Source organism: Leopardus geoffroyi, chromosome C3 (assembly GCF_018350155.1).
Source record: "Leopardus geoffroyi isolate Oge1 chromosome C3, O.geoffroyi_Oge1_pat1.0, whole genome shotgun sequence".
Classification (NCBI taxonomy): Eukaryota; Metazoa; Chordata; class Mammalia; order Carnivora; family Felidae; genus Leopardus; species Leopardus geoffroyi.
In genome coordinates, this window is record NC_059338.1 from 86,588,107 (window position 1) to 86,609,452 (window position 21,346).

Below are 21,346 nucleotides of genomic sequence, written 5' to 3' on the forward strand. Positions count from 1 at the left end.
TACTTGAGATGGCCTTGAAAATTCAAGTATATCAATCTTAGTATATTAATCTGATAAATTTTGGAAATTTTTGCTTTCTGGTGACAGTTATTAATTTATATCATATGTTAAAGTGCTTTGCTTTGAATTTGGAATAAGCGCATAACTGTTAATTGTTGCAAAAATTTTTTATATACTTTGAATTGGTTTTTTTAAAGTAATTGTGGAGAATAATTGCTCTAAGGCAACGTGTTTACCTGTGTATCGAATATATTAATACTAAATATTTTTAAGTTGGATATATTTATGCACAATAAAAATGGAAGTTGTAAAAAACATTTACACCATTTCTGGAGTGCCAGTTACAGGTGTGAAATTATCTTGTTTCCTTTTGTAGTAACTAGTTCATTATCTTGAGGACATTTGTGTGTCTCTTTAAAAACTCATATTCTGTCCTTCTGTTTTTTTAAAGACTTGCAGGCTACGTTGAAGCTTTGGCTTCCAGATTAGGCTTGTCAATTCCTGATCTTACACCAAAACAAGTGGACATGTGGCAAACACGTGTTAGTACACATTTTGTAAGTACTTCATATGGTTTATGATCATGAATTCAGGTAGCCAGACCAAGACACTGGATAGTTCAGTCCTCTGAGAAATTTGAGACCAAATTTATTTGAGGGGAGTTTTTCTGTTTTTTTTTGTTTGCTTGTTTTGAGTGGAGTTTTTAACACAAATTGTGTAAGCCTTGGCAGTTTTCAGAGAACGGTAATTTTGTATTGACTCTTTATTTTTTATAGTGTAACTGACTTTTGAAGTATTCTTTATATGATTCAGGTAATGTTAAGGAATATCTGTCATGTGCTAGCAACTGAAGGATATAAAATGAATATAAACTAGTTATTTTTACGAATTGTTTAGGTGTAACATGTAAACAAACTATAATTTGGTGTGACATATGCAATTATAGAATTATGCACTAGAAATAGCATTAAGTAAGAATATTTTGTGGGGAGGAATTTCTTTTGGTGGGAATATTTCTTGGAAATTATTGGATCTAAGCTGATTTTTGAATTATTGATGAGACATTAGAGAATTCCAAATACATTGACTAGCAAGTAGAAAGGCATGATAAAAACAGGGTATGTTCAGAGAAAGTAAGAAATTAGGCATTGCTGGACTATAATAGGTAGTAGTTGAGGATAGAAGCAGCAGTAGAAAAACAGTATTGGAGAAGTAAAATGGATCAGACAGGAAAGACATTGTATAAGCTATGCTGAGGAGCTTGAATCTCATACCTAGCTGATGGAGTACTAGTGAAGAATTTTAAATAGGAAGGAAACTGGATGGATCACAATGCTACTAATTAAGTCAAGAAGAAAAGGAGGAAGAACAAGTTAGTAAGGGAAGGTATTGAGTTCTGTTTTCAATAAGTTGAATTTGAGACTAACAGGACATTGAAGTGGTAATACTGAGTAGGCATTTAGATTAAAAGTGAAGAGTTGGAGAGATCTGAATTAGAGATGATGAGTATTATCAGTCATTTATTCAACAAATATTTATTGTTTACCTACTATATGTCCAGTACATATGTAGGAGTTTTGAATATATTGGTTAACAAAACAAGATCTTTTTTTCTGGTAGATCTTACATTCTAGCAGTGGAAAGAAGACAATTAAAACAATCTGACAAATAAAATGTTTAATGTGTTAGAAGTTTGCAAATGTTACAGGAATTAAAGAAAAAAAGCAGAGCAGGATTAAGAGGTTGGGAGTGCTGAGATGGAGACAGATTGCAGGATTAGATAGGAGGGTTACTGTAGGCCACACTGAAAAGGTGATAGTTAAAACCATGGGGGAAAGTGAGATTAGACAGGGCACTGGTTCCCCCCAGGTGTGATGCCAGGGCCAACAGGATCAACGTTACCTGGAAACTTGTTAGAAATGCATATCTCAACCTCCTCCTTAGACCTATTTCTGTAAAAAAATCATGTGTGTGTCTATATTCTGCAATTCGTAAATAAATGGAAGTGAGACTAGCTGGCTAATGTCGGCCAGCATTATTTAGGAATCAGGATATTCTAACATTCTAGCAGCTTGGCTTAACATTTTAGCAGTACAGTTGGGATCAAAAGAAGATTATTTTCCTGGGATTTCTTCTCACATAATTGGTAATTCTGTTTTCTTTCTGTATTACAAGCAGGTCCATTCCCCTCTTCTATTATAAAAGCACCTTAGTTATTAAACTAGCATTTATAAATACATTTTGTGTGTTTGTATATTTTGCTAAATCTTCCACCAGTATATGAGGTGATTCTGTCCCTTAGTTGTTGACTCTGCTTATTTTCTGTTAGGGTCAAATCTACTCTGTAACATAACATTTGGTTAACAAACAGCCTGAAGTAATTTAAGTTAGTGATCAGTAATTTATTCATGACATAAGCTAACTCTGAAATTTACCCATAATACAATATATGCAAATACACATGCAGGTTCCTGTTGATACAGGTTGTATTTTAAAACCTCATTTATGATTTGGCTGTTTGAAACTCAGAAAATATTTTCTTGCAGAACCATATTACAGATGTACTCAAGTTCTTGGGTTAGTTCCAGTGTAGTTAATTATAGGGCCTAGACTATCATAAGCCCTGATAACTTTTCTTTTCTTTTCATGTTTATTTATATTTGAGAGAGAAAGACAGAGCACGAGTAGGGGAGGGGAAGAGAAAGAGGGAGACACAGAATCCGAAGCAGACTCCAGGCTCTGAGCTGTCAGCACAGGGCCTGACATGGGGCTCAAACTCACAGACTGCAAGATCATGACCTGAGCGGACATCATGACCTGAGCTGACGGTTGAGCTGACTCAACCGAGTGAGCCACCCAGGTGCCTCATTAACTGATTTTTCAGTGGAAAAATGTTGCCTGAATCATGGAGCCAGAAAAGGATATCTCACTTCTTTCCTCCCTCTCTGCCCTGTTGACTTTACACGCCATCGAGATGATTGGGTTGGAACTCATTAACTGGCAATCCTAAAGTGAATGGGGAGGAAAGGCTTGAGTTCCACAGACAATATATTGTAACAGGCATTCTAACAAATGGGTGGAAAGTGGACATGGAGCCTGTTGCCGTGGTCACTTCATGTATATGGGGAAGTCAGGAATCTAAAATAAAATATTCTATGTGTATATAAATAAATATAAATGAATACAAACTTGAAGGTCAAAATAAGGGTCTAGGATTAACTTTTTCAGCATCAGGAATGAAGAAAATTTCTGCTTATTAAAACTCTGTAGAACCGATACTTTTCTAAGTGGGGTGGTATGAAAGTGATAAATCTATTAATACAAAACATGGACATACCACCACCACTATCACTACCCCCACCAACAAAACCCAAAAATAATAGACTTGAAAATTTTTATGCAAGCTGTTGTCAAACCATTAGTGGCTACTCTTGAAATTTATTAGAAAAACTGTAGGGTCTGATAGATAAATTGACATTGTATAGGCAAAATGTGTTTTATTTTAGTCAAGACTTTGGATTAGGTAGCTATCATATACCCGTAATGTTTGATAGAACTTAATTTATTTCTTTGCTTTTCTGTGTATAACTAACTGGAAGTTCCTAGACGAGAGACAGACTGCATCTAATTAGTCTTTGTCTCACTGGTATCTAGCACAGAATTTGGCACAGAATAGATTCTAAATAAATGTTTGTATGAAGAAATGAAACTTAATTGAAAAGTATTTAACCTTGATGGTCATTGTAGAAATGCAAATTTTAAAAATTATTTACAAAAATAAAAATTTTAGATGTTCATAATGTGGGTATGGTTGTAGAAAAATTGATGTGTGTATATACATACACAGTTGATCCTTGAACACCACCACAGGGGTTAAGGGTCCCAACTCCCTGTGCAGTTAAAAATCCACGTATAACTTTCAACTTCCAAAAACGTAACTACTAATAGTTTACTATTAACTGGAGGCCTTCCCAGTAACATATATGGTCAATTAACACACATTTTGTGTATTATATACTGTATCCTTACAATAATGTAAGCTGAGAAAAAAATGTTGCTAAGAAAATCATGAGGAAGAGAAAATGCGTTTACAGTACTGTGTTGTAAAAACCCCCATATAAACAGACCCATACAGTTCAAACCAGTGTCTTTCAAGTGTCAACTGTATTTCAACTGGTATATATGAATTTGCAGTCAATTTTGCCCGGAATAGACAGCATGGCATTCATTACCCTATGAATATGCACAAGTATTCATGCTGTTTGATTTTAAATAAGCCATTAGGGAAGAACTATAGACAGAAATGTTTATTGTAATATCACTTATAATGGTGAAAAAATAGCAGTGATTTTTAATGGTGTAAGGAGAGCTTTAAGCAGATTGTGGGCTATCAGTTTAGGGGAATTTAAAAGTTTTTATATTAAGATTATGAAACAGTTTGGAAAAGAGCTCATATAACATGTGTGGCTGAGGGGTGGGGCAGAACACAAAGGTACGTTTCCATAATGGTTAGACCTACATATAATTAGGTATACATGGGGATAAATATGGAAAAGGAATATATACAAAAAGGAGCACATTCAAATCTATTGAGAGTATTTGGTGAGGGTTTTTTTTCCCTATTTTCTTCCTATCTTCAGATTTTCTTTCAGAAAATATATGTATGATTTCTAAAAAGTGTTTTTATACTTGAATATTTCTTTGGTGATATTTTGTGGCCATTTAAAAAAACTTCCTAGTTGCATTGAACTTCAAATATTATTTGTTCTAGAACCTTTTTGTAGCTTATTATTTTTTAATTGAAGTGTAGTCGACATTATATTAATTTCAGGTGTACAACATAGTGATTCAACAATTATGTATATTACAAAACAAGAAGTATAGTTACCATTTGTCACTATACAAAGTTACTATAATAGTTCTTACTATGTGCTGTATATTTTTACTATGTGCTGTGCTTTGCTTCCTCATGACTTATTTATTTTATCATTTATCATTTATTTTATCATTAGAAACTGTACCTCTTATTGCCCTTTACCTATTTCACCTGTCCCCCCACCTCCTTCTCTCTGGCAACCACCACTTTGTGTTCTGTATTTATGAGTCTATTTCTGTTTTTTGTTTTGTTTTGCTTTTTAGATTCCATGTGTAAGTGAAATTGTAGGTTACTAGTCTTTTTCTGTCTGACTTATTTCATTTAGCATAATACCCTCTAGATCCATCTGCATTGTCACGAATGGCAAGATTTCATTCTTTTTTATGAGTAACACTACATTGTGTATATTTGTGCACATGTGTACATACACATATGCTAGTATACAAATGCATATACATGTACACATATACGTGTATGTATACATATGTATCCACATGCATGTAGGTATGTTTGTGTATGCATTCACACACACACACACACACACACACACACACACACACACACACACGCTACATCTTCTTTATCCATTCATCTATCAGTGGACACTCAGGTTACTTCCGTATCTTGGCCATTGTAAATAATGCTGCACTAAACATAGAGGTGGGTATATGTTTTCAAATTCATGTTTTTATTTTCTTTGGATAAATACCCAGCAGTGGAATTGTGGATCACATGGTGTTTTTATTTTTAATTTTCTGAGGAAGTTTCATTGTGTTTTCCATAGTGGCTGCACCAATTTACATTCCCACTGACAGAGCACAAGGGTTCCTTGTCTCCACATCCTCACCAATATTTGTTACTTATTGTTTTATTTTGTTTTTTAATTTTCAGTGTAATTAACAGACAGTGCCATATTAGTTTCAGGTGTACAATGTAGTGATGCAACAATTCTATACATTACTCCGTGCTCATCATCACGATGCGTGTACTCTTAATCCCCTTCACCTATTTCACCCATCCCCCGCCCACCTCCCCTCTGGTAACCATCTGTTTGTTCTCTAGAGTTAAGAGTCTATTTTAAGGTTTGTCTCTTTTTTCCCCCTTTGTTTGTTTGTTTTGTTTCTTATATTCCACATCTGAGTGAAATCATATGGTATTTGTCTTTCTCTGACATTTTGCTTCGCATTTTACTCTCTAGCTCCATCCATGTTGTTGCAAATAGCAAGATTTCATCCTTTTTATGGCTGAATGATACACACACATACACACACACACACATACATACATATATACATACTACATCTTCTTTATCCATTCATCTATCAGTGGACACTTGGGCTGCTTCCATAGTTTCGCTATTATAAATAATGTTGCATTAAACATAGGGGTGCATATATTCTTTCAAATTAGTGTTTTTGCATTCTTTGGGTAAATACCTAGTAGTGTGATTACTGGATCATATGATAGTTCTGTTTTTAATTTTTCGAGGAACCTCCATACTTTTTTCCAGAGTGGCTGCACTAGTTTGCATTCCTACAGAAGTACAGGAGGGTTCCTTTTTCTCCACATCTTTATCAACGCTTGTTTCTGGTGGTTTTGATTTCAGCCATTCTGACAGTTGTGAGATGATATCTCATTGTGGTTTTGATTTGCGTTTCCCTGATGATTGAGTAGTATTGAGCAGCTTTTCACGTGTCAGCCATCTGTATGTCTTCTTTGGAGAATTGTCTATTCCGGGTCCTTTGCCCATTTTTAAATCATTTTGGGTTTTTTGGTGTTAGGTTGTAGTTCTTTATATATTTTGAATATTAACCCCTTATTGGTTATATCATTTGTAGATATTTTCTCCCATTCAGTAGATTGTTTTCCCATTTGTTGATGGTTTCTTTTGCTGTGTAAAATCTTCTTAGTTTGAAGTAGTTTCTAATTTTATATTTTTCTGTTTGTTTTTTCTTGTCTGAGGAGACAGATCCAGAAAAATGTTGCTGAGACTGATGTCCAAGAGATTTCTGCCTGTGTTTTCTTTTAGGATTTTTATGGTTTCAGGTCTTACACTTAGGTCTTTAATCCATTTTGAGTTTATTTTTGTGTATGGTTTAAGAAGTTGATCCAGTTTCTTTCTTTTGCATGCAGCTGACCAGCTTTCCCAGCACCATTTATGAGACCGTCTTTTCCCCATTGTGTATATTCTTACCTCCTTTGTCATATGTGGCTTACTTTTTAAAAAATGTTTATTTATTTTGAGAGAAAGCATAAGCGAGGGACAGGCAGAGAGAGAGGGGGGAAGAGAGAATTCCCCAGCAGGCTCCAGCTGTCAGCGCAGAGCCCGATGTGGGGCTTGATCTTATGAACCTCAAGATCATGACCTGAGCTGAAATCAAGTCAGACACTCAACTGACAGAGTCACCCAGGCGCCCCATATGTTGCTTATTTTTATATTTAAGTTATTGTGGTCAAAAGAAATGCAATTACAGTTGAATTTTATAATACATAGTAATTGTTTATCATAGATACTTAGGCAAGGATTCTTCTTTTAGGGATAAAATAACTTTCAAAAAATGTTTTCTTTTGTTTCCTTAGGGCAAAGCTGTTGGGGTGACTATTGGCTGCATTCTAGGAATGTTTCCTTTGCTTTTCTTTGGAGGAGGTGAAGAAGATGAAAAACTGGAAAAGAAAAATTAACTCTCTTAGAATATCTATAAAAAGATGTAAACTAATGTACCTCAATTACTAAATATGCTGTCACAACATTTAGGAATTAAGACAATAACAGTGTATAGATACGGGATCAAATAATTCAGCATGTATTATGGAAAACACTAACTTATTGTGGCTTGGTTTTCTTAGGACATCTTTTTAAAAAAAATGTTTAGTATCATCTTGTGTAAATTGTTGAAATGCTTTTTCATCAGTAGCAGTCAACATTTTACCTTTTTCTTTACATATCAAAATATCATTTAAGTATTAGTCGTTGGTGTACTGTACTCAGTTGGGGTTTGCCTATTTGTTATTTCATGTGTGTGCATGCATGAAAGGGTCTTCTGTTGTGGCCGTTGTTCTCTAGTTACAATTCAGCCTTGAGACTTTTTCCAAATTATGGACGATATTTAATATAAGTTAAAGGTTTTTCTTTTTACTCTATTTGGCAACATCAATTTTGTACTGTTTTACAGTAAACACTTAGAATCATATAATTTCAGTCACCTTTTTAACTCATTCTACTCAAGATAGACGACACTTCAAGCGTTTTAAGTATCTGTTACTCATTTCAGTTTTCTGACCTCACTGTCTCAAGAGGTTAATCAGAATGAGTAATTATGTGGTGTCCCTACTACATAAAACCACAAATGTTAATAAGTGTATTTTCAGTTGATTTTTTAACCTTTAATTTCTCAATTTTGAATTATTACCTCGTGGTTTCTAACTCCTTAGGGGAAGAAAATGATTATTTTAAGGTCTTTTATAAATGAGGAGTATGGAAGTAGGGTAAAATAAGGGGTTTGACATGACACTTGGAAATTAAGAGGCTAGAACATCTTTTTAGAGAAGAAGAAAATGGGAACTGTCGAGAAGGCTTATGGTATAAGCGGTAAAGTTGTGGTGTTTAGAGGGTTAGTGAGATACAAATTATATTGTTTGGGATGGATTTCTTTTCCCCCAAAGTGTCTCCTCATCTGATTTGAATGAATCTGAGTACCCCATACTCATAATCCTGATGTCTTGTCTCATTTAGTGAATTCTATTTTGGGATAACTCACTTTGAGCTAAAAACTACATATTTTATATTTTGCCTTTTTTTGCTATGAATAGTCTAGTAGTCAAAAGTTACGCGAGGAGAAATCTTTGTTTTTTGTCTTTTTTCTTCTTTTGTGATGTTGAAATAATATTCTAGGTTGAAATTACTTATGTTCAGCCTTCTATATCTGACATACATAGTATAACTATATATGAATCATAAATTTTAATTTTATGAACCTTTAAGTTTGTTAGCATATGGTCTGTAACACCATATGCTAAAAAATTACTCCTCCTTCTTAAGAGTAAACACATCATGGAGGAGAAAAACTGAAGTTAAAATTACTGTTTGGGCCACTGAAATTATTTATATTGCTAAATAGATACAAACGAAGGGAAACTTCTAAGATGGCTGTATTTACAGCTACCTTATTTTGAAGTTTTATTTGCACATGATTACTTTGACCTCTTATTTTCAGAGGGGCTGCTTTTTCCCACAAAGCAGTTTGTCATAAATTATGCTCTGTGAATTTCAAAATAATTTAAAGGTATCCTTCAATCATAGGTTTTGAGGGAAAAGAAGAAAATAAATCATATAATGTAAAAATATATAACATTCTTATTATGTACAAATAATACAACAGTCTCATTTGATCAAATTAGAATTACAGAAGTTGACTCCTTAAACAGAATTGTGGTTTTACTTTCCACCTAGTACTACACACACACCAAAAAGAATTTATTACTTCAGCTGATAGGATTCAAGTGCTTATTTAAACAGTTTTTTTTTGGGGGGTGGGGGTGGGGGGTAAACGTTTAAGTGCTTTTGTTCCTAACTTGTATATTCCCAGTCCTTTCTGTTTTCTAAAAAGTATTTTATTGTGGTGCTTAAATTTTCTTCTTATTAATTAAATCCCATATCCAGAAACCTTGCCTGTGAGTATAGAAAGGGCTTTTAATTATTGGTTTCCACTCTTTGCTCTTGGAAGTAGTCCTACAGAAGCTTTCAGCTTAGCTGAATGTCTGCAGAATTATTTAAGGTGTCAAAATGTAGTATATATAGCCTTCATGTTGAAAGATCTTTTAATTTATGGACATAATAAACATTCGAATCATTCAGATAATTAGTTTTCAAAAAATGGAGCCCTTTGTCCTTAACTTAAGTTCACATCTTTTCAAGATCTTACTCTACCTGAGTATTGGTGCTTTGCACAACGTGACTTCTGGAAAATGGTTCCCTTTAAGATAATGACGTCATAAAATCATTGTTTCATGGTACTTGTCACAAATAACCTTATTTGAGATTGAAACTGGAATCTTATTTCTCATATTAGCTATTTCTTTGTTGGAAGCACCATACCTGTACTTAAATGGAACATGAGCTACTTTAGTACTGTTTGTTTGAAAATCATGTTGTCTGTGTATTACGATTTATTGACCTGTTGATGCATGTAAATTGGGTGCATTTTGTTGCCACTGTATGTTAAATGGTGACCAATGTTTTTACAAAGGAATTGAACAAAAAATATCTTTTAAGAAATTTGGAATGTGGTTTTGATTTTGAAATTTGATTTTCTTCCTAATCTCTGAGGGAGGGCCCTGGTTAATCTGTCACTAAAGAAAATAGGTTTAATAAGTGCAGATTTTTTTTTTTTTTTACATGGTTGTAGCAGTGTCACTGACACAGTGAAATGGAACTATTTACTGCCTCACTGAGGTCCATACTGGAGATCCACTACAGATTATGAGAGAAGAATGATCCCATATTGAGACAATTTGACCTTTAATAGGATGTCAAAAATAGCACTAGAGAGATCAGCATAGATCACACTGATGGGTCTTGACAGCAGAGATATCCAAGCCTTCTGTATAGTAAGGCTTCATTTATCCTTTTCTGTAGGAGGTGAATTCTGAAGCTGATGGAGGTTTATCTTTCACACGGAAAGTTTGTGTGAACCATTTTGAAGTAAATCTTCTTAATTTTAGAATTATATTTTCTTCTCTTCTTAAAAGAATGTATGAAATGTAATGTCACCCTTTCCTTAGTGGCTATGTGTGACCCCCATGGACATTACTGTGCTGTAATGCAGTGCCTCAGGAAGACTTCCATTTTCCTCCTATCCTTTTCTTGCTCTCACTTTTGGCAACTGCCTTGTCTCTCTAAGCTGCCACTTCTCATCTGTGTGGACTTGGCACCTAGATAGACAGTCTTACCAGGAATTTGGGGGGGGGGGGAATATTAGGCTATGAAACCTGAGTAAGATGGTGATAATAATGTTTAGCTCCCTTTTATTAAGCACTTACTTGCTGCCGTGTAAGGATTTTAACACACTTTATCATGTTTAATCACTTTAATAATGATGATAAGTTGGTGCTATTATGATCCTTATGTTATATTGGGTAAATTTTATGTGGAGAGGTTTATTTGCCCACGAGGTCACTACTAATAATTGGACTAGAATCCAACTTTGTCCAAGTTCAGAGCCTGTGTTCTTAGTTACTGTGCAATAGGGCATCAGTTGTATGGACTTTGTAACGTCTCTTCTCTGCTTAGGTTCCTTTTTTACCTCCAGATTCATGGAGTCATTTTCTTACCTATAATCTCAAGGTTCATTGAAGAAATTCTGTCTTTTGGGGTGCATACTGTGTGCTCAGAACTATTCAAGGAACTGAGCAAACAGCCGGAACATCATCATCCTCATGAAGTTTATTCTGGGGGGTGGGAGGGGGAGGACATCGGTGGGGCAAATACACACTGAAGTATGTTTTACGTCAGACAGTGGTAAGTTCTAGAGATAAATGAAACAAAGCAAGGAGCCTGGAAAGTATTGGTGATCATATCTAGGGGGTATTTTTATCAAGTGGTCAGGTTAATGCTTTCTGGATAAGTTTAAATATTAATATTTAAATATTAGGATTAATACTCCCTGCATACTTACTGACAGCCATAGAGGGAAATGGCCCAGAAGCCTGAGGAAGCTACCTGGGAATTCCAAAAGTCTGTGGATAACCCATCTGCAAATTATTTAGGGTTTATCATGTGCTCCTAATGAAACCTCACTAACAGATCACTTGTTTTTACCAAAGCAATAAATGCTATTGGTATATGAGTTGTAACACTGAAATTGGTTTTTCTTCTCTAACTTTTAGAAATGGAGTACTACTTAAAGTGAGGACATACAACGTTTTTAATTTTGAAGCCCGGGGCTTTTAGGGTCTTCTGATCTTGTGACAGCACATGGTGTTTTGTGTAGGTTTTTATATTAAATCTTGTGACATCAAACATGTTAATGCCATTGATAAGTTTATGAATGAAAAAAATTTGAGCAACTTTTTATGACACCAATTAAAAAGAGTAGTCACCTGAGAGATCGTATAATTTCCCCACAATTTCAAGTCAAATTTTTTGTCTCAAATGATAAATGTGAGATGTGAGAATGATGACTAAAGAATTAAACTCAAAGGAACTAGTTTTGGGGAGAGATGGGGTGAGCCCTCAAAAACTGTGAGACTTGTAAAATTCAGTAAAGACTTGGCATTTGCTAATAATATGAAAGCTGTTCATTTGTGTAGTGCCTACCATTTGCAAAATAGTGATGCAGACGCTAGACGTACATGGGGTTTAAGAGGGGCAGTTGGAAAAAAAAAACTGTGAGTACTTTAATTAGAATGAACAATTTTCCTTCTTGCATGTCAACCCTACCATCACCGTGCCCGTGCAACAGTGGTAATTCTGTATCTCTTCACCTCCTGTCTCAAGTGCATTCGTTCTCTTCCTCATGTTCTCTTCTTGTCCCCAACCTCAGACTGATGGAAATGAAGTTTTTAGAATGTATGCTATGGTCCATGCTGTTATTTTAAAACCATAAGTCAGTTTCTTTTTTCTCTTGCCCTCAATTTGGGAGGAGAACAAATCCAAATTCATTTTTAGTTTCGTTATATGGTTAACCGTTCTTACTGATCTTTCTTCCATTCTGATTCGTACCCACATTTCATAAGAAGAAGAAGGTCTGACTGTGCTTTAAATGTCAGTGCCACGAAGGATGGGATCTCATCTAACTTGCTCACTTCTCTATCTGTAAAGCTTGTACAGTGCCTGGAACATGGTGGGTGTACAGTAGATAAGTGTTTAAGGAGTTCAGTCCTTGCCACCCGCTACGTGGTGCGCTTCTCTCTAGCAGCTTGAATTCTGGCTTGACTCCCAGCCCATTCTGTATCAGTGCTAAACAACTGTCTCACTTTGTAGGTCACATCCGAATTCATTTTTGAACTTACCACGTTTTCCTTCAGGCAGATTGGTCCATGGTTCATCTTCTGCTGGCTGTTCTCTAGTCTGTTGTGTTGTAACAGACAGTAAAATGTTGAATGGGACATAGTTTATCTATCTGTCTATCTATCTATCTATCTATCTATCTATCTATCTATCTATCCTATTCTACTGGTTATCAAGGAAGCAAATATTCTTTGGCTTGATAGGATCTGCTCTTAGTGAACTTGTGTTGGGAGCCAATGGTTACCACTTTTCTTTCTGTTTAGTCTGTTCTATTCTTTCTCCTGAGGATTAATATCAAGTATAGTAGTCTACAACTTCTAGGACTTGTCTGCACTCCTCTTTTTTCTGAATAGGGCATTATTTATACAACTTTGAGCTTAATGGTACTTTTCCTGATCTTCTCATTATTTCACAGAGAATAGCTTTTTTATTTTTTTTTTCAAGTTTATTTAGAGGGAGAGCACGCATAGGGGAGGGGCAGAGAGGGAGGGAGAGAGAGAATCCCAATCAGTCTCCACACTGCCAGCTCAGAGCCTGATGTGGGGCTCAAACTTGTGAACTGTGAGATCATGACTTGAGCCGAAATCAAGAGTCAGATGCTTAGCTTACAGAGCCACCCAGGCGCTCCTCACAGAGGATAGCTTTATAATTCGATCTCAAATTCTTTCAGTGTCACAAACCAAAGATTTTTAAACTTTTGGGGCCTCAAGTCTCTTTCACATTCTGACAAAAGCTATTGAGGTCCTCACAGAGTTTTTGTTTATGAAGGTTATAAAAATATTTACTGCATTAGCATTAAAGCCAACAAATTACAAAAATAATTACTAATTTATTTTAAAATAATAAACAAGCTTTATGTTAACATAAATGATACACATTTTATGAAGATTATTTTCTAAAAGTATAATTTAGTGAGAAGATTAGCATTGTTTTACATTTTTTAAAAATCTCTTCAATGTCTGGCTTAATAGAAGACAGCTGGATTTTCATATTTGTTTCTGCATTCAATCTGTTTGATATTTGTCATGTTTGAAATACATGAAGAAAATTTTGCCTCACACAGACACAGTTGGAAAAAGGAGGAATCTTTTAATAACCTTTTTATATGACTGTAGATTTATTCTTGGGTGCTACCAAAACTTACAAGGGGTAGTTTCTAAACAGTTCATTACACTATAGAACTCAAAACCATATCCATGAAATTTTGCATCAGGTTACATTTAAAACCTGTCGGTCTACCTTGCACTTTGAACATTTTTCCCATGCATGAGTTTATAACACCATGCATTCGGCATTTGGAAATTACTGGTTCACTGAATTATGCAGATCTTTCAAATGTTAATACATATACCACATAAAATTTTAAAAATCATGTTTAATATGGTCAGTGATCTCATTTTTAAAAAGCCCCTCTCCAATGGCAGATACAGGTTTCCCCAAATTCTGATTTCTTAAATTTTGTCATTGGGAACACATACCATTAGTTTTCCTTGAAGTCACAGTTCGCTTTTTCATGTTTGAGAAAATACCTGCCAGATACGCACATCTGAACAACCAAGTTTATCTCACAACTCAGCACAATCTCATAATTGCTTCTCTTCAAGACAACCATCGTATTTTGGTATCCCCAGAAGTACTTTGTGTACCTCTGCCATTTGATACAGAATATTAAAAAGACATTTACTCAACAGTCAAGATTTAAATAATTTTTACTGCTTTCTGAAGGGCATTGAGTGAAGCTTTTCTGCCCGACCCCTCCCACCGCCCTCACTCCCACCCCCGGCCCGGCCCCAGCTGCAAGTGCATGGCAGCGAAGACGACAGCGACTGCTAGTGCCTTTAATGCTGGTGCTTTTACCCGCCACGGCTTTCACACGTCAGTGAACATGTCACCACAGTGAAAAAGGTAAATAAAGTCCTCGTGTGTTATGAAAATAGTTTTGACCTCACAGACTCCCTAGGAATCTGCAGACCACACTTTCACACTTGGAGAACTGCCATCCTGAACTTTCCTAATTGATTTAGATTAGGTTTAGCTGTAAGTAACAAAACCCCAAAATAATAGTAAGCTGAAACAAAATGGAGATTGATTCTCTCCCCTATGAAATGATTGTGGTGTGTGGTCCAGGGCTAGTCTCAGCTTACATTGCTTCACAAAGTAGCTAAGCCTAGATTCCCATCCTTCCGCTTCATCACGTAATTAGTGTTTGTTCTCAAAGTCGCTTCATACTCTAAAATGGCTGCTTCAGCTCCGGCTATTACATCTGCAGTCTATCCGGAGGAAGGAAGTAAAAAGAAAAGGGCTTGAACCAACTTTTAAGTTGCCACGTGACACATCTACTTATCTATCAAACCATCAAAAGAACACTGAGCTGAAAGAGACACTTGTAAATCTCCCCATCTGTATGGCCAAATGTATAGGCAGAAATTGGAGGAAGGGAAGGACGTTTCGGGGAAAAACTAGCTGTGTATCACAATCTACCATTTTGGCTATCAAGTATTCATGCCTCACCTTTTTCTCTATATGGGAGACACCCATCCATAGGGAGGTAGGCTCAAGTTTCCCTGCAGTGACTGCATTCAACTCTGGGAATGTACTGTTCTCTTTATAAGGTTTTAAACTGGCTCATTGGTATCGGATATCCTACAAATGAAAAAAGTATCTGCCCCTATAGACCCAGTATGCAATAATCACTTCTACTCAGAAAGTAAAATCACTTCTACTCACTAGTTGCTAGAAATTACTAAATACACCACTACCGTATCTCTGCTCATCTCTTTGAAGGCCGTGGAAACCCGCCTAGGCAGGACTCCAAAGAGGAGCGAACATCTTAGACATGAGCTGACTTCTTTTTTTTTTTTTTTTTTTTTTTTTCAACGTTTTTTTTTTTTTTTTTTTTATTTATTTTTGGGACAGAGAGAGACAGAGCATGAACGGGGGAGGGGCAGAGAGAGAGAGGGAGACACAGAATCGGAAACAGGCTCCAGGCTCCGAGCCATCAGCCCAGAGCCCGACGCGGGGCTCGAACCCACGGACCGCGAGATCGTGACCTGGCTGAAGTCGGACGCTTAACCGACTGCGCCACCCAGGCGCCCCAACATGAGCTGACTTCTAACGTTGCTTTTAGCTTGGGAGCATTTGTCAATTCTGGTTGCCGTCAGGAGGCTGATAATTTTGGTTTTATATATTTTAAGGCTTGCTTCTGGGGGACAGAAACCAGGAGAGCTTTTGGTAGAGATATACAGAAGCCTCAAGCATGTAAAATTTCCTCTCAGAAAAGTTGCAAAATTGCAGAGCTATTTAGGACAGAAGACAAAATTAAGCAGAGAACCTTATGAAACAAAGATTAAATTCAGGACCCGCTAGAAGAAGAGGATCTGGGGAACAGCCTAAGTTATTAGAAAATTCTGAAGGTCAGGGCAGATCAAATGTGGGATGAGCCTTATACAGAGGTTTGCACCTCTCCCTCGATTTATCATGATTCCTAATTAGATTAAGGGGACCACTCTGTATTGTCCTAGCAAAAGGAAGGATGAACCTCTCAGGAGGAAGATAATCATCAGAAGCCCATAAAATTTTTATATATAACACCTGGAAATTAATTGAAAATTATTAGACATGCCAAAAGATAGGACCATATGACCAAAAACTAAGAGGAAAAAAGAGATACAAAAATATATACCCACAGATAATCCAGATAATAATGGAGTTAGCTGACAAGAACTCCAAAATACCTGTTATTTTTCTTTCTTTTTTAAATTTCAATTTGAGTACAGTTAATGTACAGTGTTTATATTAGTTTCTGGTATACAATATAGTGATAACTGTGTTATTTTTGTTTGAGACACGTTATGGGGGAAAAAAATGAGAAGGCCTAGAGAGAGTTTCATCAGAAAGTTATTCTATAAAAATTAATCCAATGGACATTCTATAGCTGCATATGATATCTGAAATTAAGAACACATTAGACAGTTGTAATGGATTCACACAGCAAAAGACAGAATTAATGACCTGCAAGACAGGTCAATAGAAAGCAATACACACTGAGGCACAGGAAGAAGAAAGTAATGGAACAGACGACCTTTGGTGGCATGTGGGCACAATGAGAGGCCTTTAAAAATGTGTAGTTGGAGTCTCAGAGAGGAAATAGAGAATGGGAGGAAGAAGGGAAACTATAGGTATTTAAGGACCCAATTTCTCTCTGTGATCATCTCAATAGATGCAAAAAAAAAAAAAAAAAAGACAAAATCCAGTGAAACAAACATCCATACATGATATATAGATGGCATATTAGCACATGAAAAGATGCTCAAGGTCATTAGTCATGAAAATACAAATTGAAACCACACGCACTAGAATGGCTAAAATGGAAAAACACACACACACACACACACACTCACTCTACCCATACTGCTGGTAGGGACGTAAAATGGTACAACCACTTTAGAAATCAACTTAGCAGTTTCTTAAAAAGTTAAACACACACCTGTTGTGTGGTTTAGCCATTTTACCCAAGGTATTTATGCAAGAGAAATGAATGCATATGCTCACGCAAAGACCTAGCACTAAAGTATATAGCAATTTTATTTGCAATAGCCCCCAAATAGAAGCAATGCAAATGTTCATCAACAGGAAAATGGATAAACAAATCGTGTGTATCCATATAATGTGATACACATTAGCAATGAAAAGGTATTATTGATTCGTGCAACGACTTGGTTGTGTCTCAAAATAATTCTGCTGACAGAAAAGCCAGACATTGTACAGAAAATTCTGCTGACAGAAAAGCGTCCACATTGTATGATTCCATTTACTGTATGTAAATTCTAGAAGATGCAAACTAGTCCGTAGTGTTAGAAAACATCTGGTTGTCTGAGGATGGAGGGAGGACAGGGAGGGAGAATGGCCAGGATTATAAAGGGGTCACAAGGAAACTTGTGGGTGATGGATGCATTCTTTACCTTGCTTATTGGATGACATATGCCCAGGCTCACCAAACTTTACACTTGAAATATTTGCAATAAAACTGTATTAAAAATGCCCCCCACAAAAAACGAAAAACATTGAGTCATTTCTGCTTAAAGTTGTCTTTAACTTTCACCCCACATCCTCTGAACAGAAAATAATTTCTGACTCTTCCTTGTTCCAAGGTCACTTTTTATGCCCATGATAGTACTTATCAGACATCTCAGTTAACCATTATTCCACAACTTAGTGGCTGAAGACAGTAATTTACTCTTTCTCACATTTCTGTGTATGGGCTGGGCAGTGTCTCTGCTGGTCTTGCCTGGGTTCCGTCGTGTGGCTGCAGTCAACTGGTGAGTTGGCAGAAGCTAGAGGATTTGAGATGGTTCAGGCAGAGATGGGTAGAAGGCTACCATCTCTCTCATCACATGGTTTCTCATCCTTTCTTAGTCTAGCCAAATCTTTACATGACAATTGGGTCCCAAGAGAGGAAAAGTAGAAGCCCTGAGGTCTCCTAATGTCTACACTCCAGACTTCATGCCATGCAACTCTTGCCACCTTCCCTTGGTCAAGACCAGTTACAAAACCAGCCCAAATTCAAAGGGATGAAGAGGCTGACTGTATCCTTTTAATGTGAGAACTGGCTATGTCACACTGCAAAGGGGCATGGACACAGGAAGGCATTATTCATTAGAGACTATTGTTGTAATCATGGTGCCTTATTATTGCAGGCATTTTTTCATGCCGATATCCTTTCTATTATATCCTAAGTTTCTTGAAGGTAGGAATCAGATCTGATTTATCTTTGTGTTTTTCTTTGCAACTATCACAGACCTTTGCACACTGTGTAATATGTGTTGGCTTTTTCCTGGATGCTAAGAGAAATAAAAGGTAAGTGGAAAAAAGCTTAAGTGGAAAACATATCATTGCAGTAGTAGAGTAGAAAAGATATATTGCAAAGCACTTAAAATCATAATCTCCAGGGGCACCTGGGTGGTTCAGTCGGATGCTCAGCATCTGACTCTTGATTTTAGCTCAGGTCATGATCCCAGGGTTGTGGGATTGAACCCATTGGGCTCTGCGCTGAGCATGAAGCCTGCTTACGATTCTCTCTCTCTCTCTCTCTCTCTCTCTCTCTCTCTCTCCCTCCCTCCCTCCCTCTCTCTCTCTCTCTCTCTCTCTGTCTCTCTGTGTCTCTGTGTCTCTCTCCATCTGTCCCTCTCACCCTCTGCCCCTCTCCCCAGCTCACTCATACTCTCTCTCTCTCAAATAAAATAAATAAAAAATCATAATCTCCAGAGCTGGCAAAAGCAAATAGCAGCCATCGATGAGTCAATAGAATTTCTTAATAATCATAGCATTTTTTTTTCTTTGGCAAAGCAGGAAGGGTAATACAATCCCCAATTTTATATATGAGAACAAGTTGCAAAGTTCTTTAAGAAGCTAGACCTTTATTTAAATGCAACTCTTCTGATTCCGTATTGTAGGCTTCTCTTTTTCTTCAAATTTTATAGGATTGCATTATGTTAGGCAATTGGATAGAGGGGTAGATAACTTAGAGTTTTTAAATTTACACAGTAAACATTCTCTGGTTGGTATTCTCCTTTTCATATTTATATTTCTCTGTGTAGAAAATGAAACATTTAAAAAGAACAATGCTTAAGGTGCTTAAAAATAAACTTTCCTCATTTATTTCAAGTCCTTTCTATTTCTAAGCAGTTGGATTTTGAGAGAAAAAGTATGTTGTCAAGCAGTTCTGCCAAAAACTTAGTCCAAATCTTTAGTCTTTCCTGGAAATTGTAGCCAGTGTTTCGTCTATCTGCTATTAACACATTACCCTTTGCATGCCATCTGATATTTGGCATGTTTTATAAACAGGCTGAAAACTCTAAGCTGGATCCCAGCTACATTCAGGTTTTATAATGATATCTTCCTGCAATATTCTTCCCCCTCAGACGGCTAATAAATAGTTTCACTTACTAATTTAAGATTCAGCTTTTCTCTTTGTCTCTGCAAAATTCAGAAATTCAAAATGCAGTTCAGAAGAAAAATATTTTCTGCACTCGCTCTTACATTATGTATTTGGTGTCCAGTAATGAACCAGATTATGAAGGAAGTGTGTCAAGAGAATCATGAAATCCAAGTTCTTCCCTTGAGAATCGTCTGCTATCAGGGAGATGGAGAACCTTTAGGAGGTACTCTGTAAGCTCTAGAGTTCTGTGAATCTAAGTGTGTGACCCACGTGGGTCACAATGTTGCTGTTAAGTTCTTGTAATGCATTATATTACAATTTTTTGCTTTGTATAATTCAACATATTGGGCAATAAAGTAAGTCACTTTGACACTATTCATATTGCTTAATCTTCACTCTGCAGTGACTTACTGTCAGTAACCTTTTAAATAAAAATATGGCATCATTCCAATTCAGGAAAAATATAAATGAAGTATAGCAATCTGAAAGGGCGAGACAAAAATTCCGTTTAAATTAGAGACTTAAATCTTTCATGATTCCATGGCTCCCTGTGGACACCATCAACACGTTGTTTCACATCTGTTGTGTGATGCCTCAAGACTGAGGCAAAGACTAATGTGTTATTGTGTCCTTGGTATTTACCACGATACCATTTATAGGTTATCCCTCCTTCTACCTGGGTGTTTTGTTTTGTTTTTTGTTTTGTTTGTTTGTTTAGCTGTGTATCAATTTTGGACGTCTGCAGGCTTGGTAAGAGAGTTGTAAACTTATTAAGAAGATATGGGTTAGATTTAACCTACTCACCCATTTTCAGTGCACTTTTTAAGCCTCCAGCCTCTGAGCCTCTGAACCTCTGAGTCTCTGAGCCTCTGAGGGAAGTGGTTGCTGCAGGTAGACCTGGCCATTGTCATAGGGGAAGGTCTGCTTTCATAGCGGAAGTCCTTTACTTTTCCGAAGGCATGTGAATTTTGTCATTTGGAAACCAGCAGTTCTAAGCCAATCACCTCCTAGCTATGGGAGCTGACACATGAGGATTAGCCTCTCCGAAGTCTCAGAGGGTTCCCATTTATAAAATTGAGACAATAATATCTCTCTTTAGGGTTATAAGGATTGAAATTATATATTTATAATACCTGATGAAATGCTCGGCATATAGAAGGTGCTCAGTAAATGGTTGTTGCTCAGATAGCGGTTTTTAGGACTCTCCCTGGTCTTTAATTTGATGGTTATATATTAAAAAAAAAAAAAGGAATCTGTTGAATATATTTGAACCAAGGAATAATGGGAAAGTGAAAACATTCCACTTTCTCTCTCTCTGGGCATCTATAGTGTGACTTTAAGTGTTGGAATCACAGTCCATCAGACACACCTTCGTTGAAGTGAAGCAACCAAAAGATAACTCAGATCAAACACATGGCTTTGAAGTTGTTTGTGGCACTATGACTCCTGAATCACTGCACCAAAGTGCGGTGATTTGGAGCCTCCCAATATTTTTTTGCATGTTGTTTAAAACTGGTGAGGTCCT

The 21,346-nt window shown here is 36.4% G+C and overlaps 1 protein-coding gene across 3 annotated transcripts in view; it reads left to right on the forward strand.

The window, feature by feature from the left end:
- Nucleotides 1-10,151, forward strand: part of TMEM65 (transmembrane protein 65) — a 53,316-nt gene extending 43,165 nt beyond the window's left edge. For all 3 annotated transcript variants that reach the window (XM_045453739.1, XM_045453738.1, XM_045453737.1), the window contains 2 exons: nt 452-557; nt 7,457-10,151. In XM_045453739.1, the coding sequence (XP_045309695.1) occupies nt 452-557; nt 7,457-7,558 (208 nt within the window). In that variant the 3' untranslated portion in view covers nt 7,559-10,151. The remainder of the gene's footprint in view (nt 1-451; nt 558-7,456) is intronic.
- The last annotated feature ends 11,195 nt before the right edge of the window (nt 10,152-21,346 follow it).